Raw genomic sequence first — 27,060 nt, 5'->3', positions numbered from 1 at the left:
GCTGAATACACAGCTGTGGCAGCACCCCACCATTGCAGGGTAAAGCATGCTGAATACACAGCTGTGGCAGCACCCCACCATTGCAGGGTAAAGCATGCTGAATACACAGCTGTGGCAGCACCCCACCATTGCAGGGTAAAGCATGCTGAATACACAGCTGTGGCAGCACCCCACCATTGCTGGGTAAAGCATGCTGAATACACAGCTGTGGCAGCACCCCACCATTGCAGGGTAAAGCATGCTGAATACACAGCTGTGGTAGCACCCCACCATTGCAGCGTAAACAATGCTGTGCAAGCACCTGTGGTATAAATGGCAGGGTAAAGCATGGTGTAAACACACCTGGTTGTGGTAAATGCCCCTCACCCTGTCCCTTTGCAAAGCTACAGCCCATGATAGTAGGATCTGCTCAGGACCACCCTGCAGGCCATCCTGCGGGATGTTATGCTGCCCAATATTTATTCTGCGCCCATCACCACCAAAGTGGTCTTATGGCGCCCGCCCTTGTAAGAAAGGTGACATATTGTGACCCTGCCAGGGTGTCACCAGAACTTAGTTCGTGGAAAGGAAGGGGAGTTAGATAAATAGATCGAGTTTTTATATTGCGCTTCCTGCCACAGACCGGCTTCTAAGCGCAGGACTGGGAGTCATACTTGTGGCGCTCTGCGTTGCCCCAGAGGCCGCCCTACTAACAACCTTCCTTGTGTATAATCTAGCCCTCTGGCGTCCTAGCTAGGTTCACACATCATAACTGTCATAACTATCATACATAAATGCACATGGAGCTTTCACCACAGAGACATCTAAACGGACCCCTCTTTCTTTCACAGATGCGCCCTGGTCCTGCCCAACGTCCTGCGGGTGGAGAGCCCGGAGACAGTCGCCGTGGAGGCCTTCAACCAGAACAGCCCCATTGACGTGGAAATTACCGTGTATGACTTTCCAGCCAAGAAGCAAAACCTCTTCACAAGCAAAATCTCCCTGAATGGAGATAATCAATACGTGGGCACAACCGAGATAACCGTAAGTGGCCCCAAGAAACTCAATCCTGAGAGACGAGAAGGATGGAGTGCAGGCACAAGGCTCGTTCTCTGACTCCACAGCACTACTATCCGCAAATACACACGTGGAGAGAGGGTGGTGCCTGTCCACACATGCACACATGGCGATAGTGTGGTGCCTGTCCACAGATATACACATGGAGAGAGGGTGGTGCCTGTCCACAAATACACACACACAGTGTGTGGTGCCTGTCCACAAATACACACATGATGAGAGTGTGGTGCCTGTCCAGAAATACACACATGATGAGAGTGTGGCGCCTGTCCACAAATACACACATGGCGAGAGTGTGGTGCCTGTCAACAAATACACACATGGCGAGAGTGTGGTGCCTGTCCACAAATACACATAGAGAGAGTGTGGTGCCTGTCCACAAATACACACGGCGAGAGTGTGGCGCCTGTCCACAGATATACACACACACAGTGTGTGGTGCCTGTCCACAAATACACACGTGGAGAGAGGGTGGTGCCTGTCCACACGTGCACACATGGAGAGAGGGTGGTGCCTGTCAACAAATACACACGGCGAGAGTGTGGTGCCTGTCCACAAATACACACGTGGAGAGAGGGTGGTGCCTGTCCACAAATACACACACACAGTGTGTGGTGCCTGTCCACAAATACACACGTGGAGAGAGGGTGGTGCCTGTCCACACGTGCACACATGGAGAGAGGGTGGTGCCTGTCCACAAATACACACGTGGGGAGAGGGTGGTGCCTGTCCACAGATATACACATGGAGAGAGTGTGGTTCCTGTCCACAGATATACACATGGAGAGAGTGTGGTTCCTGTCCACAGATATACACATGGAGAGAGTGTGGTTCCTGTCCACAGATGCACACATGGAGATTGTGGTGCCTATCCACAAATACACCATGGAGTGAGTGTGGTGTCTGTCCACAGATACAAACATTGAGATTGTGGTGCCTTTCCACAAAAACACACATGGAGAGAGTGTGGTGCTTGTCCACAAATACACACATTCAGAGAGTGTGGTGCCTGTCCAGAAATACACACATGATGAGAGTGTGGTGCCTGTCCACAAATACACACATGGCGAGAGTGTGGTGCCTGTCAACAAATACACCCATGGCAAGAGTGTGGTGCCTGTCCACACATGCACACATGGCGATAGTGTGGTGCCTGTCCACAGATATACACATGGAGAGTGTGGTTCCTGTCCACAGATGCACACATGGAGATTGTGGTGCCTATCCACAAATACACACATGGAGAGAGTGTGGTGCCTGTCCACAAATACACCATGGAGTGAGTGTGGTGTCTGTCCACAGATACAAACATTGAGATTGTGGTGCCTTTCCACAAAAACACACATGGAGAGAGTGTGGTGCTTGTCCACAAATACACACACGGAGACTGTGTGGTTCCTGTCCACAGATGCACACATGGAGAGTGCGGTGCCTATCCACAAATACACACATGGCGAGAGTGTGGCGCCTGTCCACACGTGCACACATGGAGAGAGAGTGGTGCCTGTCCACACGTGCACACATGGAGAGAGTGGTGCCTGTCCACAAATATACAAATGGAGACAGTGTGACGCCTTGCTCCTAGTATACCCATAATTATTAATGCCAGATGACAGATGATAATCATCATTACTCCTTGTCCCCGCTGACTCATCACAGTCCCTACTATCTGAAGGCTCTCTTCCCTCACAGACAGATAATCTAAAAAATCAACAGCTTTTCTATGATTTCTTAAAAAGATACAAGCCCTGTCCTCCCCTGTCCTTTTGTAATGTAACATTAACTGCCCCCGCCCGCCCTTGTCGCCACAGTCCGCTTTCACAGGGCCATCATGATAATGACATCAAACACCTGAGTATTTCTTCCCTATGTGGGTGAATGGGGTATTGATGGTTTGCTAGAGTCTCTTGTTGGCTGCGCCTAAGGATAAACATCTTTTATTTCTTCTGTAATCAATGTGTGTAGTGGGTCTACAGCACATCTACACAATGTCCACTTAGGATGGGAAAGATGGGTGATCGTATTCCATTGGTCGCTGTCGCAAAGATAAATCCAAAGTAATCTTGTTGTCTGTCTAAATATCCACTTGTACCAGAAATATCACTCGTCTATGATTGTGACTTGTCATTTGATCATATATTACTAATTATCAGCTAACGCGTGTTTCGACACTGGGCCTTTTTCAAGGCATGCAATATAGTTGATCATATATCTTTGAGTGGTAGGTTAATATTCTTGAAAATACATTGTTACATCAATACGTGCTGTATCACTTGAAAGTTGATCATTCTGTATGATAGGATGTTTAATTAGCTTGAGATATTCCCATTTTGGTTAGAGTGAATGCATCTTCATTTCGAAGTCATGGGGATGGATGTACTTCATCCCAGCCGTGTTCTGCGTCTTCTTGGCGTATGTGGATGTATGTGTACATTTAGACAGAACCGGCTCCCAGTAAACCTTAGTCCAAACTCTGTGGACAGCGAGTGAGTCCTGAATCACCAGCTTCTAGTGTCTGTCTAGAAGGCCACCATGCCCCTAGCTGACCGGCCTGGTGCTTTCTTTGGCAGTGGAAACGTGTAGTTGATTTGGTTTTCTTTCCTTTAGCTACACCTCCCAATGACACAGATATGGCCTCTGTTCTTCTGAACTTTGAGGATTTGTCCAGTTATATGAAGAGCTCCCTAGTCGTGTCCAGACTGTGAATGCGCCCTTTTTCCCCAGGAAGTCTAGGGAGCTTCTAGCACCAGAAGCTACACTTCTTGGTTCCAGAGGAACGGAAGACAAATCTTAGACATGTACGGATGACAAAGGCCAGTGGCGTGAATGTTTTGTATGGTTTCCACATCGTAAAGGATCCTTGCTCAGCAATATTCCCTGCTGAGGTGATTGGCACAAGAAATATCATCTGCCAAGAAACACAGTGGATGTCAACTGATTCCATAGACTCGAATGGAGGTGAGTGCAGCAGCTCAAGTACCGGTAGAGGACTCCATTTTAGCAGAAGCGGTTTGGCTGGTGGTGTTGTCATTGAAAGGTGTGTGGCAGGCGTACTAGAGGTTCAGGGTCTGCCATTGATGCTTCTGGGTTTGGGAAGGGCAAAATTGCTGCCCCTTGAGACAACTAGCAACACCTTGAAAGCTTTTTGTGAGGAAATCGATCATTTTCCAGACACAGCCATGGCTAGGTGAAAAGGTGCGTGTGCTACACCACTTTGTGAAAAATGTCAAATGACGTGGCACTCCTCTACAGCAGACACTCCACACGATTTCTGGATCTCTTCTGCTACTTCCTTAGAGGGGCCTAGTTTAAGGAAGCTGTTTAGTCCAGTTGCCAGGTGTTTACATCTCTCTCTATCCCTATGAATATTTGGGAGCTTTAGAAACCTAAAGATGAGTTCTTACAGGGATCAGAACACAGCCAGGGGTCTCTGCTGTTAACGCTGCTGAATGCCAATGTTTGCACGATGCCGCCCACACCTCATTTCAGACCTTACACGCTTACCTTCTACAACTGCAACTGCACATGGAAAACATATGACTTAAAAAACACCCTCTTCAATCTTCTGTCTTCTATTTAGGTTCCCTCCAAAAACCTGAAGCCAGAGTCCAAAATGAAACAGTTTGTGTTCGTCATCGCCAAGTGTGCCGGGCACCAATTGGAGAAAGTGGTCCTTGTTTCCTTCCAAAGTGGCTACATCTTTATCCAGGCAGATAAAACCATCTACACACCCGGATCGCAAGGTATCTATGCATGATTTTATTAAGGACATTAACATTGCATATTGCGCACAATGATACCCCATTCTGAGGGCCATACTGGATGGTAACTGCCTTCGCCCAAGTCAGTAGGTCCAAAAGTAAAAATAGTCAAATGAAGTTTCATAAAAACATTACATTGTATCCAAAAGCAAAGTGGAAATGGAAATGAATGCAGAGCAGAAGCTCACCAAAGAATTACAGAATTCCACAGGCAAAGATAACACGTATTTGAAGTGCCAACGTGTATATATTAAGATAAGAACCCTGAAGCCGACCTAGAGTCCAATCTTATTAGGTACACCCTAGGTATCTCTGAGCAGGCACTGGAGTGGATGACCTCCTTCCTCCATGACCGTCCCTCCCAAGTTATCCTGGGTTCCTTCTCCTCTACTACGTCCATCTGCACCTGTGGCGTCCCCCAGGGCTACAACCTATCTCCCTGGCTCTTTAACATCTATCTTGCGCCGCTTTCACACCTAATTTACACCTTCTCCCCTTACTTCCAGTGCTATGCAGATGACACACAACTCTCCTACCAACTTCCCTCTGATCCTCTCCTTACTGCCTCCATCATTCCTGACTGCCTATCTGCCATCCAGTACTGGTGCACCTCGAACGATCTCTGCCTCAATGCCAGCAAGACTGATATCCTTCCCATTGGGACACCTGCTGTCTCTTTCTTCCCCTCACTCTGGCCAGTCTCTATGAGCTCCCCCCCCCTCCTTTATCTGCAGCCACTGACCTAACTGTCTGTGCCCGGTGTTCTGATTGTTGATCAGGACACCGAAAGGCTCTCGCCAGGCCAACCAGGCAGACATTGCCCAATCGTGGGTCAACAACGGGCACCGACAGTGAAAACTGAGCCCTGACAGAGTAACGCCAGCAGGCAGACGATATCCACAACCTAGCCTTGATAAAGACCCTGAAGGGTCGAAACACGTGTCGGCTGACCCCAAACTATGCTAATAAAGAGCACTAACGCACTGCAAACAAAGATGGAAAGAGTTGATTCCTTTTCTGAAGCGCAAGGTAGCCGAGCCCAAGCATGTCTATGTCACGCATAAAGTGCTGTGGTCACATAGAGGTCCTCTTTAGGTCCTAGTGTCAGACAGGGCCCAGAGACCATCCATTAGGAGATTTTGTGCTTCCCGAACAGTCACTTAAAGTCTGCAGTAAGAAGCCAAAAAACCTGGCCCTGTAAAGGTTGGCAATTCCTCAGCATTTGGCAGGAAATATTTCAGATTGATTTTCCTGCATTTTATGAAGCTACTGGGTGAGTCTGAAGGTTGATGCAAAGTGTATAATTCAGTTGAACAAAGTCTATTCCATGTGTTGTGAATTATAATCAATTTCTTAACAAGCCCTATGACAAGCCTACCCTCTGTTTGATCCTGCCCTATGGATATCGATCCCCATGCCTCTCCCCTGTTTCATTATAGAAGTTATCTGATTCAATGTAGAACTGTACAGCTGTGGAGTCACTCAGTTTCAGAAGTGCTGTATGGAGTTCTGCTCACGCCAGGGTGAGATGAGGATCATTATGTTATGTTATGTTATTTAGCATTTATATAGCGCCTTATATACCATTGGTATGGTCTGAAGACGCTGGTAGGTTGAACGCCCTTGGGAAACGAAGTTCAGATCAGTAAAGAGAGTAGAGAGAGTTAAAGGTGCGTGTGAGCACCGGGTATGTGTGCAGCTGGTGCGGTATTCGTGTAATAGCTGCTTCTTAGCGGTAGGTGTGGTGGTTGAGAGATCAGGAGTATGTGTTTGTTCTGGCAGGATTTATCCAGACCGAATGTGGCCGTGCTAGGCTTGAGGAGAACGCCTGGCTCGGGGGTGTATAACCAGCATTGTTTACGTAGAGTGATGTGGAGTGTGCAGCGGATGTTGGTATGAGAACAGTTATACCAAATGGTGTCATAGTATCTCTGTGTTCTAGTTGAGTGGTGGTGTAAAGGAGAGAGTAAGCGTTGTGGTGTGATATAATGGGTTATATGCTCTTTCAAACGTTCTCTGCATTCCAAATCATACTATATAACGTCACGCAATTCTATGCGCTCCGGTCCGTTCCTTGCACTCCTATCCACTCCATGCACCCCAGTCTGCTCCATGCACTCCAGTCTGCCCCGTGTGCTCCAGTCTGCCCCACACATGCACTCGTGTCTGCCCCATGCATGCACTCCTGTCAGCCCCATGCATGCACTCCAGTCTGTCACACGCACTCCTGTCCGTCACATGCACTCCTGTCCGTCACACGCACTCCTGTCCGACACACGCATTCAAATGCGCTCTATTTACTCCGGTCCGTTTCGTGTATTCTAAGTTGTTTTATGCACTCCATCCACATATTTCACCCGTACCATTCCGTGTATTCTAAGTTGTTTCATCCCCTCTGCACACTCATCCCCTCTCCGCACTCATCCCCTCTGCGCACTCATCCCCTCTACGTATTCCCTTTTTTCATATGCACTCATTCGCTCATATGCACTCGTCTGCTCTATATACTTGTCGGCTCTACCCACTAGTCTGTTCTATGCAGTCCTCTACTCTACACATTCTTCCGCTCAGCTCATCCATCCCGCTCCGCTCATCCATCCGTTCCCCGCACTCGTCTGTTCTACGCCCTCATCAGCTCTGCATGCATTCCGCACTCATCCGTTCTACATGCTTATCCGTTCTACGTACTCACCCGGTCTATGTAATTCATTGTCTCTAGGCATTTGTCCGCTTTATCCCCTTGCATGCACTACACCTTCATCCGCACTCATCAGCTCCCCGCACTCATCCACTCCCCGCACTCAGCCACTCTATGCACTCATCCACTCTATGCACTCATCCACTTTATGCACTCGTGCTTTCCACGCATTCAACTGCAATATGCACCCATCAGCCTTATAAAGTTATTCGCTAATACGCAGTCATCCTGTTCTATATATTCATCCGCTCTCTACCCTCATCCGCTCTATACCCTCACCCGCTCTATACCCTCACCCGCTCTATGCACTCACCCGCTCTATGCACTCATCCGCTCTATGCACTCATCCGCTCTATGCAGTCACCCGCTCTATGCACTCATCCGCTCTATGCAGTCATCCGCTCTATGCACTCACCCGCTCTATGCACTCACCCGCTCTATGCACTCACCCGCTCTATGCAGTCATCCGCTCTATGCACTCACCCGCTCTATGCACTCATCCGCTCTATGCAGTCATCCGCTCTATGCACTCAACCGCTCTATGCACTCATCCGCTCTATGCACTCACCCGCTCTATGCACTCACCCGCTCTATGCACTCATCCGCTCTATGCACTCACCCGCTCTATGCACTCACCCGCTCTATGCACTCATCTGCTCTATCCACTCATCCGCTCTATACATTCGCCAGGTCTGCACATTCATCTGCTCCAGCGATCTACACACTCTCCACACTTCTGTACTCATCCGCTTGACATCTACTGATAAGCCAGCATGTCGGTAAAGAGGGCGGGGAGTCAAAGAGCTGAGACAGCTCCTTCCAAAGCCTGAAGCATTTGCATTGCCAGGGTGTGTAGAAGGGAACTTCTCTCCTCTCTCACCCCTGGGCCGCTGGTCCATATGAGCATATGACGCCTCCGCGTTCACTAGGTCATGATGTGGTCCATTCTAATCAGGGACGCATTCTGGCAAAAGGGCACATTTGGTACAAAAAAAGAATGAGTACTAAGAAATGGCGAGACATTGGAAAATAACACATGTATGTTTTGCTAGGAACCTGGTATTCTATTTTGCAGGTATTTACATTACGGCAACAATTATGCCTTGGACAGTTACAGGGAAAATGTTTCCTCAATTGAAAAAAATGGTACTGCCCACTTTTCCCCATTACCACATCCTCACATAACCCCAAACCTGTCCTCTCCTATAACCCTGTGTGTACCCGATACTGATAAAAGCTGCGATTACCAGGTCTTGAATGTGACATCTCCATCTTTCTGTCCCTTTTCAGTATATTATCGAATGTTTACCATGGGTCATAAACTGCAGCCTGTCGCCAAAACCCTCATCGTGGAATTTGAGGTAAGATGCTGTCGCCACTCTAGAAAATGATTTCCCAAGAAGAGGGTGGGGCTGGAAGATTGATTGAAGAAACAGCCACCTGGATTGGTGTATAGTCTTTGGAAAGTTGTTAGGGCTCTTCGGCGAGTTTCATGCTGTAAGTGCGTGAGGAGGCGGGCAAGCAGTCTTCTTATAAGGGAGGGGTCTGCAAAGGATTACGGTTAATGCCTTATAAGGGAGGGGTCTGCAAAGGATTACGGTTAATGCCTTATAAGGGAGGGGTCTGTAAAGGGTTACGGTTAATGCCTTATAAGGGAGGGGTCTGTAAAGGATTACGGTTAATGCCTTATAAGGGAGGGGTCTGCAAAGGATTACAGTTAATGCCTTATAAGGGAGGGGTCTGCAAAGGATTACGGTTAATGCCTTATAAGGGAGGGGTCTGTAAAGGATTACGGTTAATGCCTTATAAGGGAGGGGTCTGTAAAGGGTTAGGGGTCTGTAAAGGATTACGGTTAATGCCTTATAAGGGAGGGGTCTGCAAAGGATTATGGTTAATGCCTTATAAGGGAGGGGTCTGCAAAGGATTACGGTTAATGCCTTATAAGGGAGGGGTCTGTAAAGGGTTACGGTTAATGCCTTATAAGGGAGGGGTCTGTAAAGGATTACGGTTAATGCCTTATAAGGGAGGGGTCTGTAAAGGGTTACGGTTAATGCCTTATAAGGGAGGGGTCTGTAAAGGATTACGGTTAATGCCTTATAAGGGAGGGGTCTGCAAAGGATTACGGTTAATGCCTTATAAGGGAGGGGTCTGTAAAGGATTACGGTTAATGCCTTATAAGGGAGGGGTCTGCAAAGGATTATGGTTAATGCCTTATAAGGGAGGGGTCTGCAAAGGATTACGGTTAATGCCTTATAAGGGAGGGGTCTGTAAAGGGTTACGGTTAATGCCTTATAAGGGAGGGGTCTGTAAAGGATTACGGTTAATGCCTTATAAGGGAGGGGTCTGTAAAGGATTACAGTTAATGCCTTATAAGGGAGGGGTCTGTAAAGGATTACGGTTAATGCCTTATAGTTAATGCCTTATAAGGGAGGGGTCTGTAAAGGGTTACGGTTAATGCCTTATAAGGGAGGGGTCTGTAAAGGATTACGGTTAATGCCTTATAAGGGAGGGGTCTGCAAAGGATTACGGTTAATGCCTTATAAGGGAGGGGTCTGTAAAGGATTACAGTTAATGCCTTATAAGGGAGGGGTCTGCAAAGGATTACGGTTAATGCCTGATAAGGGAGGGGTCTGTAAAGGATTACGGTTAATGAATATGAACTTCCATCGGTACGGATATGTTGAAGACGGACATGATGCAATAGTTTAGCGTTTCCTGTGACTCCCTGGATGTGTTGGACTACCACTCCCATAATCTCTCACAATTGGAGAGGACTAGGTCTGATGGGAATTGTAGTTGCACATCTGGAGAGCCAAAGGTTGTAGAGGAAGGGCCTTCTAAGGAATGGCTTTGTATCTGTTTGAGATGCACCACTGTTACAGATGTTTACCACATGTGCTAGAGAATTCTGCAAACTTTGAGAGTTTTGTAGGCAGGTGCAACAGGCCTGTATGAATGGATGGCACAAAGGGGCATGGTCCCCATTGCTGACGGCTGTTTCCTGATACCAGTGGGCACATCTGCAGAAATCACATCCCTCTCCGCAATACAAAAGACCATCCATGGCACAGTTCTTACTAATTCATTAATTGAAATGATGGAACTCTTCCCCCTTGAGCCTGTCCTGGGATTCGCTTCTAGTGATCCCCTCTCCCCTCCCCTGTTTAATAAGGGTCAGGATAAGTGCAAGGGGCTTCTCTGTACTGAGTGTTGGTGCTGATCTGTGGAGTTCTTCCTACTCCCCAACTACTGTCTGCCGGACAAGCGCAATAATTGAGAGCGTCCACCGTGGCCAGGCTGCTCACCACCAATACGCTCAGTGTTCAGTGACTGAGGTATAGTCAGTGCCCCAGGCAAGCTCACTAAGGGCAATATTCTTCAGTTCTTTCAGTGATATCTCTCCCCATTACATTCATGTTTAAATGTCCAGCTCCATCTTCTTTCATTCCAGGTAGTTCTCTGCAAGTTGCAAGCCACAGAGCACTTTGTGAACCCTAGAACTACTCTTGCATATCCCGGTCGGACATAGGAAGGAAAGCACTAGGGACCCATGACTAGCAGGGCTCTCTAGGCGCCTTAGGCCCCGCCCTAAACCATCTTGCGCAGGTAAGAGGCTGATGATGACCTAAGGAAGAGGCAGAACACCCACCTTTGTCCTTTCCTGGGTATTCAGACTGACCAGCAGTCCGTTTTCATCTTTATTAGTGAGTTGTGTTCTTGTTTCTGCTCTCTCAATGAGCTGCATGCATGTGTCTGGGGAACTGAAGCTGGCGAGCCTCGTTTTCCTTCAGGCTCCCATGCAATCCACCCCCATTGGCCTTCACTATTCATAGTGCAGCAGTTAAACTCTTGGAGACAGAGGAACCCGGACGAGCAGCAGTGTTGCACTCTTCTTGGATTTTTATAAACATGCCATCATTCCATAAATGCTATGTTTTGAAGGATCTTTGTTAGGGAGAATTCTCCAGAATGGCTAATTCCCCTTGCCTACTGAGTCCCTCAGCAGCTTTGCTCGATTTCTAGGATTTATATTTTTCACCTGGTAAGAGTATGAGCCCTTTTTTCCCACTCTTACATGTATTTTTGTGTGTGTTGTTGGGTGTCCTGACCCACGTTTAAGCTATCCTGCTACAACATTTGGTGCTGTGGGCTTAGAAAATTCAAGATGGCGGAAAACCCACATGTGCGCTGAAATCCAGGAAAGCTGCGCAGTTTGTGCGCCCACCAAAATGGTTGCCTCACTTGCCACCCACCAGTGCGAGAATGAAAGGCCGGGTTGCCATGAGGGAAATGGGTTGCCAAAGGAAAAACAGTAGCGCCGGTTAGCTTCAAAGCGCTTTAAAACCACCATTGGACTACCCGCACAGTAGTCTGAAACCATTGGGAATGGCAATGCTGATTGCCAAATGCAACCTAGAAGTGTGGGGAATTCATTTCTTAAATCCCAAAAATGAGTGCAGTACCAGTACTCACCACTATCCAAAAGCCGGCGTTTTAAAACCACTCTGTGTGTTTCTGAAGGCAAGTCAAAATGCCTATTTCTAACAGTGCAACATGTGCAAAATATTCACTGAACACCAGCAGACATTTGGCAGAATGGAGTTTTGTGTGCCTACAAAATCTGGGAAATGAAGAGCCCAAAAACAATGCTTATAACAAAAATGCTATGGAGTCAGCAGCTTAAGCCTAACTGCAACTGGATTTAAAACCACCAAAATCGAAAATGTTAAATTAAATGAGTGACCTATGTTTGGTGTCACATGCCCTTGTAACTGTTGAAATGTCATAGTTTTGCACTTAGAATCAGCATTCTAGCTGCATGTGTAAAATTACAAGTTATTTTAAAAGCAACAAAAAGTTAGCTGAAGGTCTGGCTTAAGGAACTTGATTTTGCCTAGCAACTACCCATCAGGAGTGAAACTTGAGTCACCACTGTGTTCCCAGGCCAACCTTCCTTTTGCTGCCCAGGCTAAGGATATGCCATCTATCTGATAATTGAATTATCTGTGCTCTGCCAGAGAGAGAACAAAGCCCTCTCCACTCAGGCAAAGGTTTTTTATTACAGACGTCGTAAAAAGTGGCTTCCTCCTGGAGAAGCTGGGAGGAGCACTGCCTGTGAGAAGCAAGCTGGCTTGGCAGAAACTGGAAAGACTGGTTTCTGTACCATGTGACCTGAAAAGACACACCCCTGCAGCAAGGATATGGTTTTATAAAAAGGGGGATAATTCATAGAGCGGACATGTGAAAATTTTATAAATGATACCATAATTCTTGTGATTTTTCTGCCCACAGTTTAAGACGTGGTAGGAACCGGTGGTATGTTCAGGGGGGTTTTAGCGGAAAAGTGGATATTACTCTAAATGTGTGCATGTTAAAAATCTGAAACTTCATCAGTTAATGTCCATACCCCCTGCACACATGTATGTAAAGTTGGGTCCATGTCGGAAATTGGAAAAGCAGTTAAAAAGTCAATTATGTACACTCTTTGAATGCAAGCTCCGAGAATGAGCAGATTTGGACATAGACATGGCTAAATTCAGCCACACCATGTATATGTAATTTTAAACAAATATGTACCTCTGCAAATATGTATTTGTTTCAAATCTAGATTTGTGTGTAAGTTGACAGGAGGAGTGGACTTTCTGCAGGCTGTAAAATGACATCAATCTGACTCACAGTTCAGTTTGCCAATCAAGCGGAGGAATGGAAGTCTGACCAATTAGAAGCTGAGAGAGAGGTAGGGTCAGTGATGCTAGAACACACCCACATTCTAAACACATAAAAGCAGACAGTCAGGACACATAGAGAGATTCATTTTTCATCTGCCGCTGAAAGCTCTGCCGGAAAAATCCATACTTACCTCCATCAAACTCCAGAAAGCCAAACTAGAGACTTCAATCTATCCAGAGCAGAGAGACCCAAAGAACCGGTGCCTAGCAGAGACCAGACCCCTGTGAGCAGTTCCAGAGGCCAGGCGCTGTGAGCAGAACCCGGAAAGACCTGACCAGACTGAAGTCCGTGACCAAGTCGCTTTCCTGTTCAAAATCTCTTGTGAGTACTTAGCAAAACTCAGAACACATCTCTTAGTTTAAATTCATCTAATTCAATCTATTTAACCTAAGTAGAACTGCCTCCTAGCTGTCACCTGTCATTCTAGCTGCAAAAATTTGTCACTTGTCATTTTGAAAAAGTGTGCGTTTAAAATTTACAAAACCAAAAACGACCTTTACTAAATTACTCATATCTCCGCAACCGTTTGGGCTAGAGACTTGCAATAACTTTTATTTGAAAGCTTAGAATCGTAGCTTTGAATCGCACCAAGAACCGCATTCCTACCCCTTATAGTTTTACCGCAATCGCGGAACACGCACCCGCGAATTTTGCCGCGATTTGGAATTTCTTCACATGTAAAAAAACTGCTGATGCTGATTTCCATTTGCTAGAAATTCGTTTGACCTGATAATCATTCCGGCATCATTGCTAGTGTGAGCCTGGACTAATATTAACTAGATACCACTCACCCTGAACCTCTGAAAAGGGAATTAAAAGCAATTCCAGCATATTTCTCATCCATTGCTAGCACATATTAAAGCATTCGGGCCTGTGTTTTCAAAACTCCTATCTGTTTTCTGTAAGCTTGCTGGGATTGAACTGATTACATTGATTGCATTTCTGAGAACTGTGTGTTTTCCTTCCATTTCCTTGCATTGCATAAAGAGGGGGGGAGGGAATAGCCCGAGAAAAGTGATTACATTGTCTGGTTGAATCATATTGCGTATTTTCTGTACTGCATTCATTGAATATTGCATCCACCTGAGCTACATAAAGCATCCTCTACCACATTATACTTTTGTTCCTATTTACCAGTGTGCTACCTTATCCATTTCATGTCAACTCATTAGTGATTAAAGAAGTGTGCTAGTGCCAGATTCTCCGTTGTTGATCTTTATCATATCAGATTAAGTGTGCTATTCAATTATTAATTTATTATAGAGTGGGATATATATACCTATTGTTTAAATTATCAAATAAACCTTTTAACTTGCAAAACAGAACTACTTCTTGGCTCAGTGGGGTCAGGGGGATTCCAAGAGAGGGGTGTTATATAGGGGTAGTCATCCAGAACGCATGAACTGGACCTAAAGATATATCAATAAGGGTTTTCATTCAGTATTCTAGACTAGGCGTTAACTTAGCTGTAGTGCTGAATTGAATCCTCTTACAAAATGGGGGCTCGTATCCGGGATTCTGGGTTAGAATACCACTTGTGCAGCTTAATACAGTGTGCTAACTGACGGGATACATACATCCAGTCGGATCACCACGCTGCATTACGCTGTGAAGCATTCCTCAAAAGGGACACTCCAAGAAAAGTTCTGTTCTGCAAAACTAAAATACTAACTTCTGTAAGTCAGGACAGAGACCAATCTCTAGAATGACGACCTTGGTAGATATGAAAATAGCCAGAGAGCACTTCTTACACAAACTATTTGTGAGAGGTGAATGGACTCACCAGGACCAAACGGTCTGGTTGCAGGCCATCACGCAACAGGTCACTGAAACAGGGTCAGATATATATAGAGATCAGGGTCCATTACACGTGGCCCTGAGTGAACTATATATGGCTCCTAAGGCCAAAGATGAGCACGACAAGATTGTTAGGATAGCGGCATATTTATATTTATACATGGGAGCCATACAGAATAAATGCGCTGAAGGCCATGATCTGGCAAAAAGGCAACAGATGGCGTTAGAGAAGGTCCAATCTGACCTGGTCTCTTCTGAGCAGAGGCTGCAGAGGAGCCAGGAGTCAGAAGATGATAGTAGGCAGCACATCATTAAAATAAAGAAGGATATGGATGTGCTGCAACAGGAAAAGGTAGAACAGGATACCAGATTTCTGGCCTTGCAGAAGGAATACCAAGAAGGTTTGGACTCCCTACTGCAAAACCAGAAAAAGCTGGAGCAACAACTGGACTTCAACAGGGTATGTGCTGAGCAGGTAGTCACCCTGCAAGGCCACCTAGATAGAGTGAAGGCAGAGAGCAATAAACTAATTCTGAAAGACCTGGATACCCAGGCAGAGTTTGATCAGGAACGCCAGAAAGCTGGTGCCTTTCAAAGGCAGAGGGACGACCTGGCGGCACAAATGCAGGCTCTTAGTCAGGAAAGAGACGCCTTAGGCCAGGAAGTCTGCCATTTAAAAAGGAAAATGGAAGAAAATCACCTGGCCCACCAGGGGCTGGGTGACCTCCAAAAAGAAAACCAGAACTTGGTAGAGCACACCAGAAGGGTGGAGGATGCTCTAGCAAGAAAGGAGCAGGCCAATAGGGACACAGCTCAGGAGGTAACCCTCCTGCAGCAAAGACTGGCCCAGTTCTCCAGGACCAACCAGGAAGCACAGAGGGAAAATGAGGCCCTCTGTCAACACAATGATAGGCTCCAACAGCAGGTAGCGATGCTGGAGAAACTGATAGAGTCGAGTAAGGCCTTAACAGAGGAACTGAAAGCACAAATGCAGGCTCTTGCATTGCAACAGGGAGCAGGGGCGGATAGAGATGAGGTCCGCTGGGAAAGAGAGACTCCTGACCATAACCGCAGGAGCCCTAACACCAGGGGCCTTCATCTTCCCCAGTCCCTGGACTCTACCACCCCCGTGTCCCCTGGCGCACATGAGCACAGGGCCACAGGGATGGCAGATTACTATCCAGCTAAGAGTATGGGGCTCATAGGCCAGTACCATCCAGGAATGGAGGGGTGGGCATCCGGGTATGGGCACCCAAGTACAATACAGTTCAGTGGGGAACCCCAGGAGAGTAGGCCCATTAAGGGCATCCTGAAAACCTCTGCCCAGTTAGGTCAGTGGAGGGGGTACCCATCAAATCCTGGCAGCAAGGAGGAATCTGAAGACTCCTCTGAACTGCGCAGGACACAGGAGACCAGGTCCCCACATTCTGCCAGCCATTCCCAGGCTCGCAGAATCCGGGAAAACCTGGAAGAACAGACGGGAACCTCTGGGAGCAGTGCCTCTGAGTCCGACGAAGAATGGACAAGGGTTACCCGAACCAAAAAGGCCAATAAGGCAAAAAGGGCCTTGCGTAAGGACCCCTTAAAGCAGATTAAGGCGATCAGGAGCGTCATCACGCCTTACCATAAGAACGCTAAGTATTCTGTTTGGGAGCACTTAGAGTTGTTTGAACAAATGATGGAGACTTTCCATTTGAAGGACAGCCAAAGCTGCATTCAATATGTAAAATGGACATTCTCCCCAGAATACTCCGGTTTCTTTGCGGGGCTGGAGGACCAGAATCATTTAAGATGGTCCACCTATAAGGCGGCCATCCTGAAACATTTTTCTGTTCACAGAAATCCTCAAGAGGCTCGCAAGGCAGCCTACAATTTGCAATGTGGGGAGGATCAGGCCCCACAAGAATTTGTGCAGGAGTTAAAGCGGGCTTTTGCACAGACCACAAGAAGGGTGCGCACGGATAGCCGTGAATTCATCAACACGTTTTTCCATGCCTTGCCCAAATATATCATGACCCAGCTCGTGAGGGATTTTCACGAGAAAAGATCTTTAGACTGGGTCATTGAACAGGCTACCCGCATCTATGAGGTGCAGAAGCCCATAGAAAATAAAAGCAACGCCCAGAAAAACCCCAAAGCCAACAGCACCCCTGCTGCTGCCAAGGTGGCAGAGGTAAAGGTCACCCCCGTTTTGGATTTGGAGATGGGGGGGCCTAAAAACCTACCTGCACCTAATAATGCTAGGCCCAGAAGGTCCTCGGGCCAGTCGCAGACAGGGAGCCAGGGAGGCAGCCCCACAAATGGGGTCCCTCGCTCTCCTGACTATGTAAGTCCTCGCTACAAAGGTAATCGACCCATCCTGGGTTATGTGTGGACTCCTCCAGCCCAAGGGGGGGGATCCAGACAAGCACCTAACCCAGGGAACTTCCCTCCAAACTTCCCACAGGAGGGCAGAAATTTACCAAACCCTGGGCAGAACTTTTTCCCCAGATATCCACCCGACTTCCAACCCCAAAATCATCCATCCTTCTTTCCTCAATTCCCTGAGCCCAGACCACTGAATCCGGGAGAGGGGAGGCCAAGGGTGGAGGGGTACCCAAATCTTCCCAACCCGGGGTACTACCAGAGGAGGGACAGCTACCCTTCCCGGGATCAGCCCAGGGGAGAAAACAGGGCCCCGTATCAGCCTGAGCGGGTTTCCCAGTTAGAGCGCCAGGTTCAAAACATGGCGCGGGATATGGGTCATATACTGAGGGCGCAGCAGAACCCTCAGATCAGCATGCCGGCGCAGAACGCACCCAACTCTGGACCTGGTGCTCCAGAACAATGACGGGGGCAGCACCCCGATAAATCACCGGTTCCCAGGGAGGAGGCACAAAGGGAAGGGGGGTGTAAAGCCTTGGAGGAAGCTTCCTTCCTCACTTGTAAACAGCCCCTGGAAACCCAGGAACCGGAAACAAAATCTCTTGCCCCTGAAAGTCTGCCTCCTAAGGAGCAGAGGGGGGGTAGGAGAAACAAAAGACCCAAACAGACTCAGTTTGAGGAGGAGGTACAGATCTTCCAATTTGAGGGAGAGGGATCCTCAGAGGATCCTGGGAAAAGGATCTTCTCCTTCAGAGAGGGGGGAACTCCTCCCAAAGAAAAATGGGTCCCTAGGGATGCAAATCCAGACTGGGGAGATGTGGAGACTGAGCTACCGCCGCCCACCATCTCATCCCAGAACCAACAGCAAGAAAATCCCCTGGTTCAAACCCATCCTGGTGACTGCCTCCAAAAAGGGGGGGGCGGCCCGGAACCGGAGCCAGGGGAACCCACAATGGCTCTGATCTCCAGTTGCCAACTCTTTCTTTCAGATTCCCAAGGCTCTCCACAGAATTCTGCCCAAAATTCTTCTCTCGCGATGTCCAAAACCAGAAAGTTAGCCCACCAGTTGTCCAAAAATGTACATTATCTGTGCCCCCTTGAGGAGAAGGAGGGAAGATATTATGCCCCGGTACAAGTACAGGGGCAGGGTACAATCTCGGCACTGGTGGACACTGGATCTCAAGCTACCCTTCTGTCCAGAAGGGCCTTTGATGAACTGAATGCAGGAAGGGGAGAGGATTACCAAATTCCTCTCACCTCTCTTCCGGGACAACTACAGAACTTTGACGGGAAGGAAATTCCCGTTGAGGGGACTGCAGACTTGGACATTAAAATTGGGCGACACAAGTTGAAACACCCGGTCATAGTTGTGACCCCAGAGGGCACCCCTTGTTTACTAGGGAATGACCTCCTGAGAAGGTTGTCACCCCTAATAGATTGCGTAAACAAGGTCCTCTGGACCCAGACTAGCCGACCAATAAAATTAAAACAGAGTGTCAACCATGTTAGTTTAAACGGCACATGCCACATGGTTGAACAAAAATCTGACCAAGTAGAATTTCACTTCCAGAACAACCAAATTCCAGACGTGACGGTAATAGCAGTAGGACAACAGACTGGTGATGGGGGGTCCTCTCTATTTCTGAAAATCAACCTTCCTTCCAGTCTAAAGTGGTATTCCACGCTGGAAGGAAACACTCTGAAATTCTATACTAATCCACAATCAGAAACTCCCACTCCTATAGTCCAGAAAGATGTGAAATCAGCTCAAAGCCTGGCTGATATTCAGCAAATTGGAGAGCAGTTGTTCATCCCTGTTCAGTTAAATGATGGGAAGGACTCTGTTCTCGCTCGAGTGTGTGTGAACAACGGTAAGAGCTTCATCAGCGAAGCCATGTTTCGCCAACTCCCAAAAGATCCAGCCATTCCCACCTTCAAACTGATAGACAAATGGGAAATGGACCTGGAAGCACCTAATTCCAAACATCTCCTGCCAAGCAGGTGTATGCTCAAAATCTCCATTGGCAACAAGAGCATAGTCCACAATTGTTGGGTCGTGCGAGACGTCCCTGCCGCCTTTTACTTAGGCAGTGACATTCTCAATCGCTTTGCCATTAGTTTGGACCTAATAAACTTCAAAGCTTGGTCCCGATTAGCGGATAATCCCATGGGCTTTGATGATCCAGAAAAAGCATTTAGGTCAGCTCAATTGCTACCTTATGCAGTTGAAATTCAGGTTAAAGAGGAAGTCACCATCCCAGAAAGGACCCGACAATTCTCCCTGGAAGTGAAAGTTAAAAGGGGACAAGAGTTGAAAAACCCTGATGCTTACATACATCTAAATGCTTCTCTCCAACAGCAAGGGTTGGGGGTAAACCCGACTCCATTAGTCAACATAGAACATGACCCCATTCTAATAGAGGTGGATAACAGCGACTTAAAGAGTATTACTCTAGCCGCAGGCACCATTATTGGAATGGCGGTTGATGACCGACATTTCTCCATTGATCTTGTAAATGAACTGTTAGGACCCATCCCCAAGGACTGTTTTGACAGTGACAGTGATGACAACGCAACACCAGACAGGATTTTTACCCGGCATGGGGGGAACTTCCTGGTGTACACTTCCTGCCCCTATGGTAAGGAAGATGTGACCTGTGACTTCAGGAGGGATGAGGTGATTTTCCAGGTCCATGAGGGCTGCCTTTCCCACCTGAAGCCTCCGGTCCAAATCAGCACTCTGACCAGGGACTTCTCCACCCAGCTGGAGGAGGCCGCGGAGATAGCCAAACCAGAAGTCTTTCCAGGCTTCAGGCAGATGGTGGAAGAGAGAGTCAACCTAGCTGATGCCTGTGTGACTCTGGAACAAAAGCAAAAGTTGAAACAAGTTTTCTTGGATTTCCAAGATCTCTTTGCGGTAGACTCATATGACTGTGGTCGCACCGACATCCACACCACAACAATCCCCACGGACCCTGGCATGACTCCAGTGTTTGTGAAGCAATATCGCTTGCCTCTCGCATCAATGGAGTCCCTTACTGAAATAATTAAGAACCTTGAGTCCCGGGGAATAATCCGTCCAGTCCACAGCACCTTCAATAATCCGGTGCTGGGAATATTGAAGCCAAACGGCCAGTGGAGACTCTGCGCTGACCTCAGGGAGCTCAACAAACGGGTCCACACTTCCCGATGGCCTCTTCCCTACATTGACCAAGGGCTGGCCCAGATTCAGGGGTCACAGGTATTCACTGCAATAGACCTGACCAATGGATACTGGACCGTGCCTGTCAGTAGGGAGGACCAATACAAGCTGGCTTTTACCTTTGGGGGCCAGCAGTACACATGGACCCGGACTCCCTTCGGATACCTTAACTCCGGTAATGAGTTCAATATTTTCCTACATAAGGCCATGCCCGACCTGGGTACGAGGGGTAACCTGGCTTATGTAGATGATGTCCTCATCAAAAGTTCATCTGTGGAGGAACACATAGCAGAGATCCGTTATGTTCTGACACAGTTGAGGGCCGCCGGAGCAAAACTTTCCTTTCAGAAAGCACAGTGGTGTAGAACCCGTGTTAATTTCTTGGGGCATGAGATTACTCCTCAGGGTCTCTGTCCCCAGGAAAAGAAAGTGGAAGCACTTCAGAAACTGAAAGACCCCACAACTCTGCGGGAACTAAGGAGCCTCCTTGGACTGACTAATTACAGCAGAAAGTTCATTGAGGGCTACGCAGAGATCACCAGACCCCTGATTCATCTCCTGAAGGGGGGGGTCAAGTGGGAATGGGGTCCAGAACAAGCCGAGGCAGTAAAACAACTCAAAAGAAGCCTCTCACAAGCGCCTTGCCTAGCTTACCCTGTCAGAAACAAGGAGTTCTTCCTGGAGACGGGGTTCTCTAATACGTGCTTGACGGCAGTATTATATCAAAAGCATGACAAGGTCAATAAAGTAATCTCCTATGCGAGCAAAACTTTATCCTCTGTGGAGGAAAAATTCAACGATTGTGAGAAGGCACTCCTGGCAACGGTGTGGGCATTGAAGAATTACCGCCCGTTTATCCAGGGGGAACACATCATAGTGGAGACTCCACACCAGCCTCTGCAATATCTCCAAAGTGACAGAATCCGGGCCGGAAATGTGAGTAATTCCCGAATTACTTCCTGGATTCTGTCAATGCAAGGCTTTCCTGTGGAGGTCAGATATGGCCAAAACAAGAAGAGTCCCCTCGCGCAAGGTCTGGCTGACTTGCATGATTGTGCCAGAGAAAACTGTCTCGAGGACGAAAGTCTAAAAATAAAGGACAACATGGAGGCATACCTTAATTCCCCCCACAAAGTCTTTGAAGAAGACAAGTGTGAGGGAATGCCCACTGTGTATGTGGATGGATGCTCTTACCATGTCGACAACAACGGGGAGAAAGAACTGGTGGCCGGCGTAGGGAATGCATGGGTGAATGAGTCCCCAGAACCCTCCGCTGGATACAAAATTGGTCCCCGAAGTAGTCAGGTGGCAGAATTGATGGCTGTGCATCAGGCCATCCTCACTGCTGTCCAGCATCAACTCCACGAACTGGTCATAATCACAGATTCGGATTATGTACGGAACGGGTTCGTGGAGCACCTGGTTAATTGGAAAACCAGAGGCATGTTATGTGCTAACAACAAACCCTTGAAACATGGGAAGTTGATCCAAAACATTGATGATCTGGTCACCTCGAACGAGATGACCATCTATTGGAAGAAGATCAAGGGTCATTCCAAAGTAGAGGGACCAGACAAAACTGGAAATGACTTAGCTGATCAGCTGGCCAAAACCGGGGCCATCCAAGGGGATCTAATTGAGATTGAGTCCCTGTTGGGGGAAATCCAGGTCACTGCTATCACTAGGTCCCAGACAAATGCTAACAACGACCTTTCAATTGCACAATGGAGTAAGGAGACCCCTGATGCTGATTTGATTACTGCTCAGAAGGGGGATCCAATAATTGGTAAATTTTACCAGCACCTTGAGGACCCTGAGAACTTTCCCCTGACGGATACCGATTACATTGGGAAAGAGGACCTAAGAGTGTTGATGAAATGTCCAAAAATGTTCCGAATCCAAGACGGTTTGCTGGTAAGGAAATCCAAAGCTGGCCACGATCAGTGGGTGGTTCCTACCTCATTCCGAAGCCTGATGTTAAGTCACGCCCATGATGCGGCCACGGCCGGTCACAGGGGGTTTCACACAACATTGGAAATCTTAAGAGAGGTTGCCTACTGGCCACACATGGGGCAGGACCTCGACCAATACTTGAAGGGGTGTCTTGTGTGTGCACAATTTCAGCCATCATCCCTCACGCACCGGGCGCCTTTACAAAAGAGGGGAATGACACTGCCATGGTCAGATTTACAAATCGACTTTGTAGGCCCTGTGATTCGCTCGGCTAGGGGGAATAAGTACATGTTGACCGTGACATGCTTGTTTACCAAGTGGGTGGAATGTCTCCCAGCCCCAAATTGCAAGGCAGAAACTGCAGCGGCCTTGATGATTAACCACATCTTTTCCCGTTTTGGTCTACCTCAAAGGATTGAGTCAGACAGAGGTAGCCACTTCACCAGTGAAGTAATGACAAAGATGTGGGAGATACTGGGGGTCAAGAGAAAGCTGCATATTGCTTATAGACCAGCTTCTTCTGGGGCAGTAGAGAGATATAACCGGACAATTGTGAGCATATTAAAGAAGTTTGTGGCAGATTCTGGGCCAAGTTGGGATATCCGATTACCTCTGGTCCTAATGGCTATCAGATCTACCCCTTCATCTGCAACCAAAATGTCACCATTTGAGTTGATGACTGGGCGCAAGATGGTGCTTCCTCAGCATTTGCTCTATAGGACCCAAGAGCAGACACTGATAAATGCCTCCACTACTCATGAGTATGTAGAGAATTTAAGGAAACACCTTCAACATGCTTTTGCTTATGCTCAGCGGAATCTAGAAAGATCGGCGGATAGCATGAAGACCCATTATGACCTGAAAACTTCCAGGAAGGAATATCAGGTGGGAGACCGGGTCTATCTATACAACTTCCAAAGAAACCAGGCCAAGCAGCGCAAATTTTTGCCTACATGGAAGGGACCCTTTGAGATCGTCGACAAGATCTCCCCTGTGGCCTACAAAATCCACATCCCCAAAGGTCCTTCGGCAGAGGGGGAAGACAAGTGGGTCCACATAAACCAGTTGAAATGTTGCCATCCCAGGCACACTCTGCAACAACTGGAGGAATCCTCTGGAATCCTAGCGGGTACTGTCTCAGACTAATTCAGTTCCAACCATAAAACATACCACATCTAGTCTCTAAAATATTGTGATTTGCATGAAACTGTCTCTTAGTTATACTGTTTTTTTTTTTCTCAAAATAAGAATGTAATGTTTCGTTATGATAAAATGCATATGCTGCCCCACTATCTCAACAGTGGTGGAAAAAATCGCCTATGAGTAGATATTGCCGCTTTTGCTTTATCATCCTAGGAGAGATGAAACCATGAAGGATGACCAAGAAGGACGATCCGGAGACCGGGAACGGAGATCCAATGGGCCCAGTGGACCGCCCAATACTCCCATCAGGACCGGCGAGGAGAACCGATCGATCAGTACCGGATGGAGAAGAAGATGCTGAACTGTGCCATCTACAGAAGAGGAAGAAGATTATGCGGACAGACCGGTGCATGGGTCAAAACCCTTGTGCACGCGACTCCCCATCGACTCAAATTCAAAGTGCAGTCGCGTGGGGGGGACTTGTTGGGTGTCCTGACCCACGTTTAAGCTATCCTGCTACAACATTTGGTGCTGTGGGCTTAGAAAATTCAAGATGGCGGAAAACCCACATGTGCGCTGAAATCCAGGAAAGCTGCGCAGTTTGTGCGCCCACCAAAATGGTTGCCTCACTTGCCACCCACCAGTGCGAGAATGAAAGGCCGGGTTGCCATGAGGGAAATGGGTTGCCAAAGGAAAAACAGTAGCGCCGGTTAGCTTCAAAGCGCTTTAAAACCACCATTGGACTACCCGCACAGTAGTCTGAAACCATTGGGAATGGCAATGCTGATTGCCAAATGCAACCTAGAAGTGTGGGGAATTCATTTCTTAAATCCCAAAAATGAGTGCAGTACCAGTACTCACCACTATCCAAAAGCCGGCGTTTTAAAACCACTCTGTGTGTTTCTGAAGGCAAGTCAAAATGCCTATTTCTAACAGTGCAACATGTGCAAAATATTCACTGAACACCAGCAGACATTTGGCAGAATGGAGTTTTGCGTGCCTACAAAATCTGGGAAATGAAGAGCCCAAAAACAATGCTTATAACAAAAATGCTATGGAGTCAGCAGCTTAAGCCTAACTGCAACTGGATTTAAAACCACCAAAATCGAAAATGTTAAATTAAATGAGTGACCTATGTTTGGTGTCACATGCCCTTGTAACTGTTGAAATGTCATAGTTTTGCACTTAGAATCAGCATTCTAGCTGCATGTGTAAAATTACAAGTTATTTTAAAAGCAACAAAAAGTTAGCTGAAGGTCTGGCTTAAGGAACTTGATTTTGCCTAGCAACTACCCATCAGGAGTGAAACTTGAGTCACCACTGTGTTCCCAGGCCAACCTTCCTTTTGCTGCCCAGGCTAAGGATATGCCATCTATCTGATAATTGAATTATCTGTGCTCTGCCAGAGAGAGAACAAAGCCCTCTCCACTCAGGCAAAGGTTTTTTATTACAGACGTCGTAAAAAGTGGCTTCCTCCTGGAGAAGCTGGGAGGAGCACTGCCTGTGAGAAGCAAGCTGGCTTGGCAGAAACTGGAAAGACTGGTTTCTGTACCATGTGACCTGAAAAGACACACCCCTGCAGCAAGGATATGGTTTTATAAAAAGGGGGATAATTCATAGAGCGGACATGTGAAAATTTTATAAATGATACCATAATTCTTGTGATTTTTCTGCCCACAGTTTAAGACGTGGTAGGAACCGGTGGTATGTTCAGGGGGGTTTTAGCGGAAAAGTGGATATTACTCTAAATGTGTGCATGTTAAAAATCTGAAACTTCATCAGTTAATGTCCATACCCCCTGCACACATGTATGTAAAGTTGGGTCCATGTCGGAAATTGGAAAAGCAGTTAAAAAGTCAATTATGTACACTCTTTGAATGCAAGCTCCGAGAATGAGCAGATTTGGACATAGACATGGCTAAATTCAGCCACACCATGTATATGTAATTTTAAACAAATATGTACCTCTGCAAATATGTATTTGTTTCAAATCTAGATTTGTGTGTAAGTTGACAGGAGGAGTGGACTTTCTGCAGGCTGTAAAATGACATCAATCTGACTCACAGTTCAGTTTGCCAATCAAGCGGAGGAATGGAAGTCTGACCAATTAGAAGCTGAGAGAGAGGTAGGGTCAGTGATGCTAGAACACACCCACATTCTAAACACATAAAAGCAGACAGTCAGGACACATAGAGAGATTCATTTTTCATCTGCCGCTGAAAGCTCTGCCGGAAAAATCCATACTTACCTCCATCAAACTCCAGAAAGCCAAACTAGAGACTTCAATCTATCCAGAGCAGAGAGACCCAAAGAACCGGTGCCTAGCAGAGACCAGACCCCTGTGAGCAGTTCCAGAGGCCAGGCGCTGTGAGCAGAACCCGGAAAGACCTGACCAGACTGAAGTCCGTGACCAAGTCGCTTTCCTGTTCAAAATCTCTTGTGAGTACTTAGCAAAACTCAGAACACATCTCTTAGTTTAAATTCATCTAATTCAATCTATTTAACCTAAGTAGAACTGCCTCCTAGCTGTCACCTGTCATTCTAGCTGCAAAAATTTGTCACTTGTCATTTTGAAAAAGTGTGCGTTTAAAATTTACAAAACCAAAAACGACCTTTACTAAATTACTCATATCTCCGCAACCGTTTGGGCTAGAGACTTGCAATAACTTTTATTTGAAAGCTTAGAATCGTAGCTTTGAATCGCACCAAGAACCGCATTCCTACCCCTTATAGTTTTACCGCAATCGCGGAACACGCACCCGCGAATTTTGCCGCGATTTGGAATTTCTTCACATGTAAAAAAACTGCTGATGCTGATTTCCATTTGCTAGAAATTCGTTTGACCTGATAATCATTCCGGCATCATTGCTAGTGTGAGCCTGGACTAATATTAACTAGATACCACTCACCCTGAACCTCTGAAAAGGGAATTAAAAGCAATTCCAGCATATTTCTCATCCATTGCTAGCACATATTAAAGCATTCGGGCCTGTGTTTTCAAAACTCCTATCTGTTTTCTGTAAGCTTGCTGGGATTGAACTGATTACATTGATTGCATTTCTGAGAACTGTGTGTTTTCCTTCCATTTCCTTGCATTGCATAAAGAGGGGGGGAGGGAATAGCCCGAGAAAAGTGATTACATTGTCTGGTTGAATCATATTGCGTATTTTCTGTACTGCATTCATTGAATATTGCATCCACCTGAGCTACATAAAGCATCCTCTACCACATTATACTTTTGTTCCTATTTACCAGTGTGCTACCTTATCCATTTCATGTCAACTCATTAGTGATTAAAGAAGTGTGCTAGTGCCAGATTCTCCGTTGTTGATCTTTATCATATCAGATTAAGTGTG

The 27,060-nt window shown here is 47.0% G+C and overlaps 1 protein-coding gene across 1 annotated transcript in view; it reads left to right on the top strand.

Annotated features, from left to right (window-relative positions):
- The window catches only part of C3 (complement C3), a 403,449-nt gene that overhangs the window by 14,820 nt on the left and 361,569 nt on the right, over nt 1-27,060 (top strand). The window contains exons 2-4 of the mRNA XM_069604331.1: nt 831-1,023; nt 4,637-4,799; nt 8,806-8,876. Of these exons, the coding sequence (XP_069460432.1) occupies nt 831-1,023; nt 4,637-4,799; nt 8,806-8,876 (427 nt within the window). The remainder of the gene's footprint in view (nt 1-830; nt 1,024-4,636; nt 4,800-8,805; nt 8,877-27,060) is intronic.

Source organism: Ambystoma mexicanum, chromosome 3q (genome assembly GCF_040938575.1).
Source record: "Ambystoma mexicanum isolate Mex_15411 chromosome 3q, UKY_AmexF1_1, whole genome shotgun sequence".
Lineage (NCBI taxonomy): Eukaryota > Metazoa > Chordata > Amphibia > Caudata > Ambystomatidae > Ambystoma > Ambystoma mexicanum.
This window is presented reverse-complemented; position numbering and strand designations above follow the sequence as displayed.